The sequence below is a fragment of the Drosophila subpulchrella genome, chromosome 3L, assembly GCF_014743375.2.
Source record: "Drosophila subpulchrella strain 33 F10 #4 breed RU33 chromosome 3L, RU_Dsub_v1.1 Primary Assembly, whole genome shotgun sequence".
NCBI classification, from domain to species: domain Eukaryota; kingdom Metazoa; phylum Arthropoda; class Insecta; order Diptera; family Drosophilidae; genus Drosophila; species Drosophila subpulchrella.
Genome location: NC_050612.1, coordinates 27,147,405 through 27,164,976, shown reverse-complemented (window position 1 = coordinate 27,164,976; position 17,572 = coordinate 27,147,405). Strand labels below are relative to the sequence as shown.

General features: G+C 42.0%; 1 protein-coding gene across 2 annotated transcripts; it reads right to left on the bottom strand.

Annotated features, from left to right (window-relative positions):
• Positions 1–133: 133 nt before the first annotated feature.
• LOC119553175 (GTPase-activating protein) lies at positions 134–16,458 on the bottom strand. 2 transcript variants are annotated; one of them, XM_037863414.1, is made up of 6 exons: positions 16,314–16,458; positions 4,857–6,739; positions 4,450–4,706; positions 4,087–4,092; positions 3,729–3,924; positions 134–2,555 (listed from the first exon to the last, which is right to left on the bottom strand). In XM_037863414.1, exons 1-6 carry the CDS (start codon positions 16,456–16,458, stop codon positions 1,563–1,565), a joined length of 3,480 nt encoding a protein of 1,159 aa, XP_037719342.1. In that variant the 3' UTR covers positions 134–1,562. The 2 variants fall into 2 exon arrangements, with proteins under 2 accessions (XP_037719342.1, XP_037719343.1); XM_037863415.1 differs by lacking the exon at positions 4,087–4,092 and having other exon boundaries at positions 1,563–2,555.
• Between the last annotated feature and the right edge of the window lie 1,114 nt (positions 16,459–17,572).

Genomic DNA, 17,572 nt, shown 5'->3' with positions numbered 1-17,572 from the left:
TATCGTAAGATATCACAACAGTATCCAGATATTCCTAAAGCACGGGAATGAGGTACTATACTGGGAGGGGATAAGATAAGGATAAAAAACGATAGCCAAATCAAGAGAAAATTCAAAGAAAACAAAATAAAGATTTCCATTGGCGATACGCTTTATTTTTCGCTAGAAAATATATCTAGATGTATATATTTTCGATTCTTTGTACCAACAACTTATCAGCTAGGCATGGTAAAAGTAAACTAAAAGTATGTTCTTAAAATGCAACTGAAAGTGTAAATGTTACTGCAAACAAATTAAATTCATAGCAACATCTGGTCGTGTTTCTCCGTTTCGTATCTCTATGTACATCATGCAGATATTAGAATTAAGAAATGCACAAATAATTGGAATGCATAAACAAAGACAATATGAATAAACGCGGCGGAGGAAGACACATTTTAATGCGATTAATGAACAATGAACTAAATATGGCAAAAATAAAATTATTTAAAGTAAGTTCTAGACGTGTAATTAATATTGGAAGAGCTTTGGAAACAAATCGGTGGAAGTAAGTCGAAGCTAACCAAATCGCGTTTGCGTTAACAATTTACTTGTTTTTTGTTTAAGTTTAACATGAAATTAAATGCATTTAATAAATATTGGTATGCGTGTGTTTAATGTATGTAGGTGTATGTACGTGTGTATGCAAAATGGAAGTAAATTTGTTCTTAACAATGATTTTTGTTCGTACTCTGCAATTTGCCGAATACTTATCGTGTGTTTAACATTAGCTGTATGACAGTTATATAAAGTAAATATACATTGTAGATGTATGTTTTTTTTGCTTTTCGCAGTTTTTCGTTTGTTGTATATAGCGTTCACATTTTGTTAGAATTATTTGCTTTTTGTTTGCGTCGCCTCTGGGCAACACGCCTACATTAGTTAGTTTTTAGAAATTTTCGCTACACCTAAAATAACTGGTATAATGTAGTTAATATTACACTTGTACATACAGAGAAATATATACTCGTGCATCTCCTATTTACATCGTTTCATTTCGCTACTCATTGCGCTGGTACTTAACTTAGGCTAGGCTTTAAAAAATCTTAGCAATGCTTGAGTTTTTAGTAGTTTAGGCTTATAAAGTTATCAGTTTTCAGTGGTTCTCTGCCCTCTTTGCGCTCACACAAAAGTAGAAATGCTCTTTCATATTGGGTGTTTCGTTTGCGTGTATAAATAATGTTAGCACATACAAAAAATAAATAGGCTTATAAATATTTAGATTTCGCTTTCTTGTTTCTTTTTATATTGTTGTTGTTGTTGTTGCTGGCGGTACCGAAAAAATCTGGTGTATAAAAATCTGTTAATTAAAAAACTTAGTCTAGACCTTTACAACGTTAAACTCGTAAAAAAAATTATACAAAAAAACAGAGCCTAGAAATTAGCACATAAAACGCTTTATAGCAGCATCCTCTGGTTTGGGGGCTTCTCCTTGGTGTATCCAGGCTGCCATGATGATGCGTATTCCTTCACCTGGTTGTGATGATGGCCCGCGGCAAAGCGAATACGCACAGCCTTGAACGCTAATAAATCGGCGGCGCTGGCTGCGATGACGAGGTGGTGCTGGGTGGTGCAGCCACCACACTCGAGGTCGTTGACGATGGGCTGGAAGATGAGGCATTGCCGCAGTTGTTGTTGTTCAAGTTGTTATTGTGGCGCTGCAATTGGTGGCTGCGCAGGGGCTGAAACTGCGACTGTTGCTGCTGCAGCGGCTGATGTTGCTGTTGCTGCTGCTGCTGCAAGTGCAATCTCTGCTGCTGATGCTGCAAGTTGTGCAGATAGTAGGCGTTCATATTGCTCGTGGCTGGCTGATAGGGATACGCCCGAACATTCTGCATTTGCGGCAGCACAGGCTGCGGCTGGAACTGCTGAAGTTGCAGCTGCTGCTGCTGCTGCTGTTGGTGTTGCTGCTGCTGATGATGCTGCTGGTTCAACTGTCCGGCGGCTCGCATCATATGCCAATAGTTGTCATCGCCAATCGGAGCCTGTCTGCTGCCGTACTTTAGCTGCCGCGTAATGCCCTGCTTGTAGTCCCGATGATCCCGATCGATGGCATATGCCTTCTCTCTCAGTTTCTCGATCGTTCGCTTGAACTCCGCAAAGGCCTGCGGTGAATGCTTCTGCAGATCGGTGGCCAGCGGCACTAGAGGATTGTGCTGTTGTTGTGTCTGCGGCAGATGCTGATGGTAGTTGAGCGGATCGAGCAGCGACTCCAGCACACTCATGTTGGACATGATCAGCGTGTGGATGCGCTGCAGATCGAGCGGTGGGTCCAGGGCCGTTACCAAATCCATCTGGAAGTAGTCCATCTCCTTTTCCGACACATTCTTGCAGCCAGGGGAGTTCTCATCCGAGCGGCCGCAGCAGCTGTAGGTGCCACTGACAAAGGCCGAGGGATGGAAGTACTGCATCCGGATGGAGTTCATCAGACAGACCTTGTGCAGCAGGTCGAACCACTCGCGCTCCTCCACGCAGTTCGTGGTCTGCACAATCAGCGAGCGATCGTTGTGCACAATCTGTGGGAGAAGAGGCGAAAGTAAATCTTAGTCTCATCTTTGTGCAATTAACATAAATTCTGTGCGCGGCGCAATTGCAAAACAATCGCATCGCACCCAAGTGAAATCCGCTGGGCTGGCTGGCTGAGACAATTCCCACATCTTGGCTGAGATCAAAAAGCAAAAAAAATATCTCGCACCCACGATGACGATTCATTCTCTTCTGCGTCGGTTGCTGAGTTTTCTAGGTTTTGAAATTTCCCTTTTTTCTTACCACCACCTCGAATCACTATAACAATGGCGTACGCAAAGCGGGGCTCTGCCAGCTCATCTGCATAATAATGCTAATTATTTTTAATTGCAGCAACTTGTCATTTGCCACAAAAACCAAAACTGTGTGAGTGATTAGTGAAAGTTTGTCGGGCAACTGAGGTTCGGTTTTCACTATCGCATAAAATGGGCCTGCCGCTGCCACCGATGGATGGCTGTGCCATCGATTAGCAGCCACTGCTCTACGCCCACACAACCAGATGTCTTGGCCATGAGACGGAGGCAGTGCTGGCGGTTTTTCAGAAGCAGGGATTAAGCCAATTTGAGAAGCTATGAGAACTAAAAGAAAGCTAATTATAGGTAGACCATAGAGTGATTTTATGACATGGTTTATTTTCTATACGATCAGACGTTTGTAGCTCCTTATAATCAATTTAAAGCAAAGGAATATATGAAAAGCAAAAAAAAAGACCTTAGATTTAATTATAATCTAGCTACCTAATAAAACTTCCCAAAGAATGATTATTTTATTAGAGTATTGGTGAAAATATGAAAAATAAGAATAAAGAACTTAGATTTTATTAAAATCTCTCTAGATTCTTCTTATCTTATTAAAAATATTTCCTTGTTTCAACTGAGCAACACCACTTAATAGAAACTACAACTTTAGCCACGTGCAGAGATTAAAGCTTTTTAAGATCTATAGGTTTACAGCCGACCCAAATGGCTTGTAAAACCAGCCAAGCCATCATCACTGCCCTGGAGGTGTGTGGGCTTTGGCTGCCTATTTATAGAGGTGGCGTGGATCGCGCGTTTCCGGCACACTGCTCGTGTGCATTATTCGTTGCATGGAAACATCCCAGCCCCCAGCCCCCAGCCCCTGCCCCCGAAACCAATTCAAATCGAAGCACATTGAATGCTCACCTTAAAGCAGTTCTGCATTTTGAAGCTCTTGTCCTTCAGCTGCTCCACGCTGGCGATCTCCTGGAGCGGTATATCACAGATGGGTTGTTTGCCCTTCGACTTGGCGTAGCTGAGCGAGTGGGTGGTGAGGCGGAAGTAGCGCTGCTTGAACTGCCGGCCGAAGCGCTTCCGGGATGTGGGGTACTTGGTCATCATGCTGCCGGGAAGGAGAGCAAAGAAAGCGGGGTCTTAGCAACTGCCCTTCGAGATCTCGCGCACTCAGTTCGCAGTCTCTGTTCTTGTCCCAGGCGCATTCGCACACGCAACCGAAACAAAAACAGAGCTAATTGTTCAACAAATTACAAGCAATTTCTCTTACCCCTCGCTAGACGTTTGTATAGATTTAATGTGTGATGAATATGTGTGATTTTTGTGTGATGGGATGGTTGGTGATTGTGTGTGATGTATGTGGGCGTGATGGATTGGTTTTGATTTGTCATTTGATATATGTTTTTTTTTATTTATTTTTTTGGTAAAAGCAGCGCGCGAAAAAGAAGAGAAAGACAAAGAAAGTTTTGGTATTAGAATAAAACGAAGCGTAATCAACCAAATTGTCTTGGGTGGGATATGCCAAATCTATAGAATAGGGTATATAGAGGGAGCATTGCACAGTCCACCAATCGATATTCTCTAGAGGCTACAGGGAACAACCTGAATCCTTCAAGTAGATGGCACAACTTACCCCTCTTTAAGTAATACTGGTTCCAGTGGCGCTGCCGCCGCCGCCGGATGAACGCCGCTGCCCGCCTGGCTGGGCGTCGAGATCACCTCCAGGAAGTGCTTAACCGCATCCACATGCTGCTCCGTGCAGAACTTCTTGTACAGCTCGACGGTGAACTCCTCCTTGCATGTCTGCTGCGACGACCGGGAGCTGACCAGGTTACCCAGCGATTGGATCGTCTTGGAGATCAGGGTCAGAGTGCGGCTCGTCTGGGCATCCTGTAAATCACAAAGAAAAAATATTAATTATATTTTGATTACTCAATGGTCATGACTAAGCTCAAGAAAAAAATGAATAAATATTAATATTTTAATTTGGTCATGACTAAGCTCGAGATTAAACTGAATTACTCGTACACTTTTACTTACCAGTCGCTCGGTGGTCAAATCGAAGAGCTTCGGCCCCAGGATGGCCGGAGCAAAGAAGCGCAGGAAGATGAAGCCAGACACCACGGAGTAGCGCACCTCTCGATTGCTGGGGAAATGCTTGCCCGCACACTCGCGCAGATCGTGAAAGATCTGGCACAGGACCTTGGGACAGCGATCGGCACTCTTTGTGATCGCCTCGAAAACCCGCTCCACATAATCCTGCAGGTTGTGCAGATTCGTGTCCACCGCCGAGCGATCCCTTATCTTGCTGGGATCGATCTCACATGGTTTCTTTTCGGCAACGATCTGCGACAAGACGGGACGCAAGGTCTGATGAAGGTAATGCAGCCCAGACAGCCGCATAGCCTCGTCCATCATTTTGGAGACCAATGTGTTGCCCCGAAAGATGGTGGTGGGATCCGTCAGGTTTGAGATCTCGTGGTCCGCCAGCGCCTTGATGATCGGTGCAATGCGCTCCGTGTGCGTGAAGAGTCGCACCAGCGGCTGGGCCACCTCCGTCTTGCCCGAGACCAGCTCGCCCAGGATCGACACAGCTGACACGGTGATTGGTCGCTGATCCACCGACTCCAGGAGCAGGTTCATCAGATCATCGTAGGTGGCCAGCGGGAAGACATGATCGGCGGTGTAGTTCAGATTCAAGCGCAGCGATCCGATGGTCGAGTCCACGCTTAATCTCGTTCCCGGGGGCGTGGCACATGAGCGGGGTGTGGCGTTTAGCGAGCGGCAACTGTGCGTCATGGAGCGCGGTTGCAGATAATACCAGGCCGATGGAGAAACCGCCTGCTGCTCCTGCTTATTCAGCATTGGCAGCCGCACTTCGCCGAGGAACACTTTATCGGACATCGCTCCATGTGCATCGTGCCAAATGCTCACCACAATCTCCACCAGATCCGCTCCGCCCAGCGGGTAAATAGCATATCCCTTGTTGGCAGACGATTCCAGGGAACCGGTACTCTTGTTACTAGCAGTGGTGTTTGTACTTCCCGCTTCCGCATCGATGTGAAGATCAAAGTACATGGCCTCGTCAAACTCCGGATCCACGGTCTTTTTGCGCTGTTTGGTTCGACGCGTCACCTGCTGTTTGTTGCTGTAGTTGGCGGTGCAGATCACAAATGGATCGCAGGTGCCCTGCTTCTTGGCCAGGTCCACACAGGCGGGCACCTTGATGGTCACGCCAACGAATCGTCCATGTGATTTCCAATTGGCCAGCTGATCTGAAGATGTGGATGTGGTGTTGATCGTGGGGAAGTGCTGTGTCTGCGATGGAGGATGATGAACGTGACCAAATAGACCGGCGGCTCGGGTCTTCAGGGTCATGGCCGCCGAAGATGAAGCCGCCGCCCGCTGTATATTGCTCAGTTCGCTGTTCTCCTTGTAATCGTTCAGATGCGCCCGCTGCTGGTGGCTGTGGTGTTGATGGTGTGGCAGGTGCTGGTGGTGCGCCATTGTGTGCTGGCCCAGATCGATGCTCTCCGACAGAGACTGCGTATGTGGGGCTTCCGCAAATGACACCTCCACATTGGCCATGCCCTGAACCTCTGAGTCCTGGTCCACTGGCCGCAGCGAGAACCAATGGTCCTTGTGATTGTACATGTGCAGCTCCTCCCGCTTAATTGCTATCTTGCCAATGGGCTTATCCTGCTTCATGTCCCGATCCCACAGGTAGATGGACAGATAGCGGAAGCGACGCGGGATCTTGAACTGGTGCTCCTCGCCGAAGAATGGCGTTAGTGTGCGTTCGATGGTGGGTGTGCGGCAGATCTCCTCCTGGTCCAATGCAATTGTGCAGTAGACATCGCGGGTGCCCTGTGTGCTGCAGCTTGTGTTGGCCGCATTGCGACTGCTCAGATTCTTTGCCTCGCCTGGAAGAGATTAAATATAGAGAAATTTAGATTTTGAATTAGTAAGTGTAGGTTTACTTTATATATTCAATAATTATTAAGCTTAACCAGCAAATCCCCTTAGTTATTGCTTGCTGTTTTTGAGATTAAGGTCTTCGTTCAAGGTGAAAAGCGTTTGCTTAAGATTAGGTAATTATCATAAGTGGTCTTTGAGTAATATTGGGGTTAATTGTAAAAAACAGTTTAAATCTGTTTACTGTTTGCGCCCTGATAAGTTATTGGGTATGGAACTGCCAATGATATGTATCTTTTAGAATTTTTACTGTAAAAAGTAGCTATTCATGGCTGAGGAAACTTTTATAATGGAAAATGAATAGTCTCATTAAAAGAATTTCTAATAAATTGAGGCCCAATTTCATAGTTACTTTCTCCCAACCGGAAGTACTGTTAGAGGCTATCACTTGTCGATTAACGTAAATAAATATATAATATTATCCCGCCATTTTGTTATCAGTTAATGTTTGGCCTTGACACCTGCCAACTGCTGCTGTAAAGGCTGTAAAAAAAGGCTCAATCGCACTCCATCCATTACACCATACATATATTCCAGCGGGATCTTTTGATTTCCGAAAACGGTCAGCGGACGTGACTTCCTGTGCGAGTGCCTCGATACCTCCTCTATATGTATTGTATTGTGCACCGATGGATGGCTGGTGGTCGCAATCTAGCAATCTAGCAATCCATTATGGATGCTCCGCCACCTGGGGCCCGGCAAATACAAACTACAAACAACAAGGGGGATTCGCGATGGCTGGCGCTTGGCTAGACTCCGTAAACGTTAACAATAAACGGGGGACCTTGATAAGCGCAAAGGGTGAAGGCGCTGCCCACAAGGCAAGTACTATAAAAGTTGCTCAATGGAAGAAATTAGCGGCAGTCGAGCGGAAATATAATAAGTGCACGCACACTCAAGCAGTTGTGCGTGTGTCGTATCTGTGTCTGTGCCGGCTTCTATATATGTATCTGTGTGGCAAATTTGGTTTTGCCCGCTTCTTACAGTCAAACTTCAATGACTAACACTTTGAAAAGTGCTTTTTTTAATAAAAAAAATATTTGTTTTCATTAAAAAAAATTTTTTCCAAGAAACTCAACAATATTATTTAAGAAAGCCCTTACAGTGTGTTATCAGTTTTCGTCATTAATATATATTTTCATACAATAAAACAATGGAAGTAGGTCTACCAGTTGCTGTTGTCAACGCTGAAACTTGAAAAGTTGCCAATTTGTGATGTTTGCACTATTGATAAACGCTAAGAAAGGATTTCCGTTTCACTGCCTTATAGAGCTGACAAATTCAATTTTGAAATACATGATTCTACCACATATTACATACAAAGTCTGTATGTTTTTGTAATATATTGTGGTACTTACAATGAAAATAATTAAGGTAAACCATTTTTTTTTCAATAATAACTAAGAACATTTATAAAGATAGTCAAGTTTTACCCTACTTTAAAATGGAAAGTTGGTATGTGGTATAAGAAAAGTTAGGAAATGTTTTGGTAATCGTTGTGGACATATAAAAGATAATGGTTAGCGAAGTTTGACTGTAGCTAAAGTTTGTTTTCCATTGAGACCCGAGGACTGTCCCTCCCCGATTTCCGCCCCTGTTGACACAGCTGGGCGGTGGGCTGTGCTATGTGGGCTATGTGTGCTGGAGGTGAGCCATAGCTCCGTTTTTATGTACATTCAGCTATCACCTAGCCACTATCAATGGGGTTATATGTGCTATGTGTGGTGGTGAGCTCGAGTATCTGTGTGTTGGCAAAACAACGGCACTTTTCACCATCACAATCGCATGCTCTCGTAGAAACAAGAAACCCGCGATAACAAAGACATTCGTTTTCCTTTTGCTACGTGTGTGTGAGTCTTGTTTTTTCTTTCATGAATGAAAAACCCCGCAAACAGAAGCACATTTTATATGCAAAGTGAAGCAAGGCAATCGGCAAAAAGCCAGAAAACAAACACACAAAACGTCAAATGACGAAAAACAAGAGTATTTCTCTATTTTTTGTCGAAGGAGAAAAGCAAAACAGTAAATTTCATTCATAAAATAATAGTGGTAGTATTAATAGGAGAAAGAGGAAGAGAGACGGGGGAAACCCGGCGCAAAAAATGTTGAAATTTGTGCGTTTCTGTGACGTTTATAATTCATTTATGTGTTTTTTTTATGGCTTTGCCTTGTCATTTGGCTGCCCCACTAAATGTTTTTATTACTCGTTTCGTTTTCGTTTTTAATACCCTTGAAGAGGGTACTACAATCATATCCCCAAGTTGAAAAAGATATATTTTCCAAATTATTTGGTTTGGATGTGTAAATACTTTAAAATGCTATAAGTTCCCTTACAACACCCAACATTTGCATAACTTTGTTGCCAATAAAAAAAAGTTAAGGGTGAATAAACTTAGACTTAATAAACATATATTAGTTTTTTTGTCGAATGCCATGCAAAACAGCTAGACAAACCCAAGATTTCTAAATTTAATGACATAATCAACGGAATTTCTATAGATTTCGCTTACTCACAGACGGAAGAAAAGATCGAAAGAGCGATAAGGGGGAAATTTCTAAACGACGGACTTCCATGGAATCGAACGAGCCCCCATAGAGAATTGCGAAATTATATTCTATCCATATCGCTTGGATATGGAATGAATGTGTACATTATTGTGGGCTCCATCGGTCGTAGACCGTCCGATATCCGACCTTCAGATGCATTGAGCAACAGCAACACCAAACAGTCACAGTGACGGACGATCGGGTATGCATATATCATCTTACATATGCCAAACACGATAAACGGAACCAGAGCTCGATGAACTGGGAAAATCCAGAAGGTTTATGCATGGATAAAGCCAAGCGGAAGTTGGCTCATCGATTTTATTTTTTTTTTTTTCGGGTGGAGGATCATTTTGGAATTTTGCAAAACCATGAGAACGGAAGTGATACGATTTCTTTACATTGCTAAAAAATATTTATGGGAAATCGCACTTACTTCCTGAACCAACTGATATATAAATGAAAACGGAAGTTAGGACTTTTTTATGGAAATTCCAATTCCCATTTAGGTCTTTTATTATTAAAAAAAAAAATGATTCTAAGATTAAAAAATGAACATTTTGGAATGTTAACTGATAGTTTGATAATTTTTTTAATGAGGTTAATTTAAATTTTGCTTGTTATCTATTACGTAATAAAGAGGATGAAATGGGAGACACATAAAGTTCATGAGTAATCAGATTATTACTTGTGGTTAGGAATATAAAATTTAAGTATCTTTTAATAATTGTTTTTCTAGGAATATCAAGACATTTTAATCTCTGTTAGTTTTATAGGTTTCACATTTAAAATTTCATGACAGATCAATCCATTATCGAACATTGTTTACTCAGACTAATGCGGCTGATCTGGCTGATCTGACAATTAACCAGATCTCTGATATATACATAGATCCCTATGCAAACAGCAAGAAAAACATGCGGCATGTTTCTTTCAACATTTCCAGGGGTCCCCCAAAAATAGAAACATCCTGCCATGTGGCACATGGCTGTGGTGCCACAGCCCCAAAATGAAAATCGAAAACTTCTAAAGCCAGAGCACCGCTGGAAATTGCTTTTCCTCCACAACATTGACATTTGCCTTGGGGTTGCCAGTGGGAAGGGAGGGCAAAATTACAACACGATCTCATTTCCACACCCATCATTATTGGGTCGAGACAGGGTCTCATTAAATGCCTGAAATTTCCATGATTTCCTTCGCAGACGGAAAATTAAATTTAAAGACTTTGTAAGTAGATTTCCTTTTGCTGCTTTTCCCCCTCCCCCCCTTTTCGCTTTTCTGCACAATATGCAAATTGATTCAGTGCAGCATGAAACGCGCGCGAATTAATGAGGCGATTACTCCGCGAGTGTTGCTGCTGCAAAAAAAAAAAGGAAAAATAAAGAAGGAAGCAGACAAGCAGACATCGCTGTAATAAATTCTAAAAAAGCAAATGAAACAAAAACCAGACATTTATGCAAAGGAACGGAAATAGAGATAAATTCTTGGTTATTTTTTTGTTTCAGCTGCCTCGCCAGCGGAAGGGAGATTTACACAGACAGATCTTTGTGTCCGTCTGTCTGTCTGGCTGGCTGTTTGTTTAAACGCCAGCTTCCTGCGGCCAAAATGATTGTTTGCACTTTTGGCGGAAAGGTGGGAAAAAAGCCCTTGGCTTCTTCTGATGCATTTCCCTGCACTCGATTCTACAGGCCCTGTGTGTATGTACATTATATCCCTTTAAGTGCACTTCCTTTTCCGCTGCCACTTCCTTTGGCCATAAAACCAGAAAGGGCTCTCCTAACGTGTTGTGCAATTAGCCAGGTTGTGGAGGAAAACAGGTTAGTTAACCTCAGATACCCGGCTTAGGGGTTTTTAAATTTACATATAATCTTAAAAATATACAAATTATCTTACAAAATCTTAGAATATGATATCTATTTTCCCTATTACAACATTAAAATTTATTTATTTAGAAAAACAGAGAAACCTGAAACCAGTTTCTTGCCATCACTCTCCTCATTCTCCCCCATATATTTCTCGGTACGTGCTGATCGATTTCCGGTCTGATTACGCTTCTCATGATCATCTCACGATCTCCTCCTGTTGCGGCCAACTTTGTTTGGCTTCTGCCTTATACACTTTTATTGGCCTTTCATCAACGTCATCGAACTGGACTTTGTTTATGAACAATTTTCGCAGTACACAAGTGTACTGTACATATATCCCATATAGTATCCAAGTCCAGATGAGTGATTGCCCTTCGGTTTGTCATTCCTCTCACCGATTGAAAATTGTATCCCAACTCATTGCTTTCTTTGGCTTAAATTTTCGTGTTGCCAATTTACCTTTTTGGCACTATTAACCTTCAATTGCACACATCACTCAATGTGAGCGACGCGAACGCACGACTTCCATTTCAAAAAGGCCAAATTGGGCAGAAGCCTATTAATACAGAAAAAAATGTAAAAAAAAAAACCTACAAACGCCGCTCATTAGAGGCAAGTCAACTGGCGACGACACAAAAACTCGCCTGACTTTGTGCCATAAAAATTTAATAATGATAAATACACTTTGTAAGGCGCCCACACAATTTGGCAGGCGGCTGCGAAGCAACCAAGCCGAATTGGCCTTGGCCAAAAGTGGTTTTCTATGAGGCGATAGTGGATTACACATATGTGTGAGCCAAGGATCAGCGGTTGACAACGTTTTGTGGGAACGAACTACATTATGCAATTAAAGAGAAGGCTGTATTATTGGGAAATCATATACAAAGGCATTAATTAAGTGGATTTCGGTTAAGCTCCTGTTTCTAAAAATGGAAAAACATTATTTTAGCAAGATTATTGATTTCCTATATGAAAAACCAAATGGAACCATCATAATATCACTAGTTTTAAAAACCACTTAGTTTGCTGTGCAGTTTTATGGGCCCTAAATAAACTAAGGACTCGTCTTTGACAGCAAGAAATTAAATAGAAGGTTACATTAATAGAAGTAGCTACTAGCTATAAGGAACACTTAACCCCGTCATTATTCCACGTGGTTATGGTTAACCCCTCCCCAAAACTCCTCAACTCGAGTGGTTTAGGCGCATCTAACGACTCCAAGCGATCCCTCGTTTCCCATTAAAAACTTGTCCCCAGCCTTAGACAATTCTTGGCCCCTGACATTTCCGCTGTTGTGTTACCTTTGAGAAACTACCACACAAACCACAATAAACGACACTTGAAACGAGCCAGCGAAGCGCACAAATTGTGGCTCAAAATTAATAACACAGCCCGAAAAAGTGAAATAAAAACAGAATTCATTTTAATTACAAATTACAAGGGACTGACTGATTGTAAGATGGCATCGCTGAGGAGCTCCGAAGAAGCGCCACAATAAAAACAGAGAAGCAGCGTGAAGTTCAAAGCCTTGGGAGGTGGAGAATCCGGACGACAACTGACCGGGGGTTCCACTGATGCCTCTGACCTCGGCTAAAGTCAACAACATCAAAGTAAATGCGAGGAGGTCAAGCGTTAAGTCATAAAAAAGGGCCCCCTAAAAAAGTGGCAGGGGGTAAAAGGGGAAATGCCAGTATGTATAACATTATAACATGCTGCTGCTGCCTCATTGTGGAAAGTTAAAGATAAATGTTAATCATCGCAGGCAGAGTCATCAACGTCATCGTTGTCATTGCGATTGTGGTTCCCCGCTTCCCTACTTATACACAGAAAGAAAATATATTCCTTTCACAAGATAACATTACTTTGAGAAACACAAGAACATATTTGCATTTAATATCAAAAATGTATTATTTCGATTGGTTGTATAACATCTTAGAGAACCATTACTAGAATTTCCTGGAGTTCTAGAACTTTCCTTTGAAAAATTCAGTTAATGATATATCCTAATTTCCAGACCAAAAGGTAGAACTTTGAATATTAATCTTTCAATATCATTTCAAAAACGATCTCATTTCTTTCTGTACCTGAAAAACCTCAAGAAGGCCGACTTCGACCTGAATAAAAAGTATTTTAGAATGCGCTAATTACATAAAAACGCTGGTTCCTTGGAAGCGGCAAACAAAGTTTTCAGGGGAAACCCCTCGCTTGGCCAATATGCCCCCCGGCCTTTGGGCTAATTAACATTGTTCCCCGGCCATTTATTTTCAAATGAAAATATTCCACTTTAATTGTGGCTCAAGCCGAACAATATATGTATTAGAAAAATGATTTAAAGACACGACCCGAGGAGAACTAATTGTCAACATCTCTGCCCAATGGCTTCCAAAGAGAACGAACCAGCTAGAAAAGTTCCAAGCGATCTTTGGCTCGTTCAATTGCAACCAGTTTTGGCCTGGTCGAGTGGAGAGGGAAGAGGGAGAGGTGGAAACTTGGCAACAAACTGGAGAACAAGACACAACACCACAACCGGCTTTTAATTAATTACCTTTTTTGGCCAAACTATTTATTGTTGTCACAGAGCCACATAGAAAGAACAAAGTCGAGCCCATGTTAACTAGACATCTCTGTTCTGGGTCTTCAAGTTCAACGAAATCTGGATTGCGTGTGGTCTGAATTGTGAGTAATTCCCCAGTAAATGTCATTGATATTCAGGGGGAGATCGCTGGTGAGTCATACACCCACACTGCTATCTCTCTTCATTTTTTTTTTATTACTTATTGTCTCGAAGAAAACGAAATTTAGGTTATGCGCTAAACATTTTAATTAAGTGGAAAAGTATTACGCCAATTTCGGTCGGGCGGAGGTTTCGTGTAGAAATCGCAACGATCAACAAAATGGAAAGCCATCAACAACAATAGCAACAAAAGCGAAACTCCGTGTGTAATTGAAACTGAGCACGATGTGGAAGTATTATTATTAAGCATGCAAAGCATAATGAAGGGGAAATATGAAACTTGAGAGAAGAATGCAGGGAGTATGGTGCTTATAACGCTGTATGGCGGATGGGAACGAAACCGAATGGTGGGGGGTAAAAAGGTGACACAGCTAATGTGCTATAATGATGCGATAATCAATGATGATTATAGGAAATGAATAACTTTCATTCTCCAATGGTAGGAAAACGTGTTTGTATGGTGGAAACTAAGGTATTTGAAGAATTCTATAAGATAAGAGATAAAATATTATTTATCTTTATTTGGGGTGGTAAGAAAATTGTAATTCACCTTCTAAAAGGGTTCATTTTTTAATGAGATGAATAATGAAGGAAATGAACAACTTTCATTCTCCAATGGTAAGAATTTGAAGAATTATACAAGATATGTGATAAAATATTATTTATCTCTATTTGGGATCAAAAGAAAACTTGTAATTTACCTTTTTAAAGGGTTTATTTATAATGAGATCTGTAATTTTTGACCATCTTTCGCAGAATATCCATGGGATAGGGGGGTAAATATCAGGCACAAAGGCAAATGGATGAAATGGAGGTAAAGAGGTGACAGCTAATTTGCCATAACGATCCGATAATGGAAGGAAGTGCATAACTTTCGTTCTTCAATCAGTACAGAAACGTGTTTTAATTCATTTTTAACCAATATTGTGCCATCTTCTCCGCAGAACCCAAAAACGTGAAAGGGGTTAAAGGCGAGAGAGGGCAAAGGAAGTGGCGAGAGGAAGAAGGGGTGCGAAGAGGAGACCCCGACAAAGACAGAGGCGCATGCGAAAACAATTGAAGCGTGCAAAAGGCAGCTGGAAGGGGTTAAAACAAAAAAAAAACGCCACGACAAGAAAAGTACAACAGAAAAAAGCAAGAGTTTTATGGGCAAAGAAAAAGAACACAAAACCGCATCACACGAAGGGAAACTCTGGCGATGGGAAACGGAAATCAAAAGCGGCTACAATGTTGTTGCAGCTTTGCATATAATTTACGTTGCGAGCGTAGCAAAAGCTGCTTATGAGTTGCGAGATTGAAATCGTAAGACGGAGGTAAAAATAAATGCGTGTGCAGGTGTGAAATTGAGATCACGGCAACCCCTTTTTTGCCCCGCCTGTGGTTATTCATAATTCTGTTTTACATGCGCTTTTTTTTTCTCAACAGGAAATGTAAAACCACCAAAAACAACCGCAAGTTTTCTTAGTCTCTCGTGTTCTCTGTCGTTCCAGAATGAAATAGATGGCAGAATAGAGAGACAGAGAGAGTGTCATTCATTAATTTGACCTTTTGCCAATATATAGTGGGCCATTAATCGATGCTCTTTTTTGCTCTTCTCGCTTGTTGCTTGATAATCATTCATAAAACAGACACCTTCGTATTGAGAAAAGTACACCGAATTCGAAAATTCCATTCATGAAAAAACCCACACATTGTATTGTTGCTGGGATCTCTCCCGCGCGTGTGTGTGTGTGTGTGTGAGCATGCGCTGGAGCGTCACACACACATGCTTGATTTCCGATTCATTCACAAAAAGGGGCGCATTCAAAACGGTGGGGGGGCGTGTTGGAATTACGGGGGCCGGAATCGCAGGGGGGTGAGGCTGAGCTGAATGCCGTAACATTCAGCCTGGTCATCCATTACTTTTCCTGCAGCAGCAGCAGCAACAACAAATGCAATTGCACTGCTGCACGACGAAAAACGAGAAAAAAAAAAACATTGGGGAAAAAGCAAGAGCAACACACACGCACACAGCAACACGCGGGCTAGAGCGAGACAGCATGCCCATACACTTGAACACAAAATGCATTTTCCGTACAAAAACACATTTGTTTGCCTAATTAATAGACTTTCATTGGTTCCAAAACCCACAAACTATGATTTGCCACTTGATTGCACTGTTGATTTAGTGATTTTTTCGCCTTTTGCCCACTTTTAATGTTGTTTTCCACACAGAAGAGACTCCGCGGGGGAAACGGCGACGCTGTCAACATTCCAGCACACTTTGCACTAGGAAAAAGCCACGTTTCGTCGCGAATTTCACACAACATCCATGTCCCGCATGTTCATCTAGGTTTTTGTGATGTTTTCAAGCCATTTCGCACTCGATTTACATACCAATTTTCACTTTTAATTGCTCTTCAATGCGCACTTCGCGTGTATCGGCCATTTTGTTGTTGTTGCTGCTTGGCTCGACGGCGACGAGCGAGTCAATGGTGCCGTCTCGCTCGTCGTACATATAGCGCTTCTTCTTCAGCAGCATTGTGCGCCCGTTTTCATAGCAGGCAGCTTTGCGTCGGCCACTAGCGTTGGAACTTGCAACACGCGATTGGAAATTGTTTTTTTTATTTTCACTCAAATTCGGCGGGATTTCCTTCCACAGTTATTTCCCTTTTTTCAGGCTTATAAAAAACTGGTTAATTAACTTTGCAATTGATCACTGGCTGCAGCGTTGCATTTCTCCTTTTGAGCTGCGATGACGGGAATATGAGTCGCTTTGCCGCTCACGAAATGCACTTTTCCTGTTGCTTCAGTTCGGCTGAATCGGAATTTCGTTGTCACTGTGTCACTACAAACGCACTAATGGGTGTACTTTATGCTTTTAATTCAAAACTGTTTGCTTTCTGTCCCGACTCGCACAGACTTGTTTCTTCGAGTTTATCTGCTCTGCGAGTTTTTAGGCGTCCGCGAAACAACCATCCGTATCGAAATACAACAGTCCAATTGGAACACTAGAAGACGTATGCGGAATGGTAGGACCACTGTCATTAGACGTAAGAGTCAGCAACGTAAGAGCCACACAAGGTGTCAGTAAAGTGACCGTTGGTGCGTTGCTGGCGTTAGGTCTCTGGCAAGATTAGTATGACCTTAGCACGGCACAGCGAGAATATCAAAATATAAATTAAGGTTTTAAATTGTTGTTAACAAATGTTTTTGGGCCGTAATGATTTATAACAATTAAACGCTCTCAATTTATTATATCGTTCTATTAAAGTGAGGTTTATATAAAAACAAAATTTAAGTTAAAACCCGATAATTTAGTAGTTTTGACATCGAACTTGTATCTACAACTCCCACAAGCAGTTATAGTTTTTATTTTACTTTGTTTAATTTTTATGGTTTCGGCGTTGTATTTTTAATTCATGTCTTGAAATTACACATGTATTTTATGTATTTTACTACTTTTAAGTCAAAGCACACTCCGAAAAAAGAACTTGTTGCAAAGGGCGCCGAGTTGAAACTGAATTAAAATTTTCAAGCGGCAAGTGTACGCACCCAAATTTTGTGAATGAAAACGAATACATACACAAATGGTCACCTACACTTGAACAAACACATGTTGCACCGGCGCCACGAACGGCGGAAGCAGCGAACCG

What these genes read in the sequence shown, in the direction of transcription:
- LOC119553175 (XM_037863414.1), bottom strand. Translation starts at nt 16,458, where the DNA reads ATGCTGCTGAAGAAGAAGCGCTATATGTACGACGAGCGAGACGGCACC. An exon ending in GCAATTAAAAGTGAAAATTG is followed by an intron (nt 6,740 to 16,313) that starts GTATGTAAATCG and finishes AATCTCTTCCAG; the next exon opens with GCGAGGCAAAGAATCTGAGC. An exon ending in ATTTGACCACCGAGCGACTG is followed by an intron (nt 4,707 to 4,856) that starts GTAAGTAAAAGT and finishes TGTGATTTACAG; the next exon opens with GATGCCCAGACGAGCCGCAC.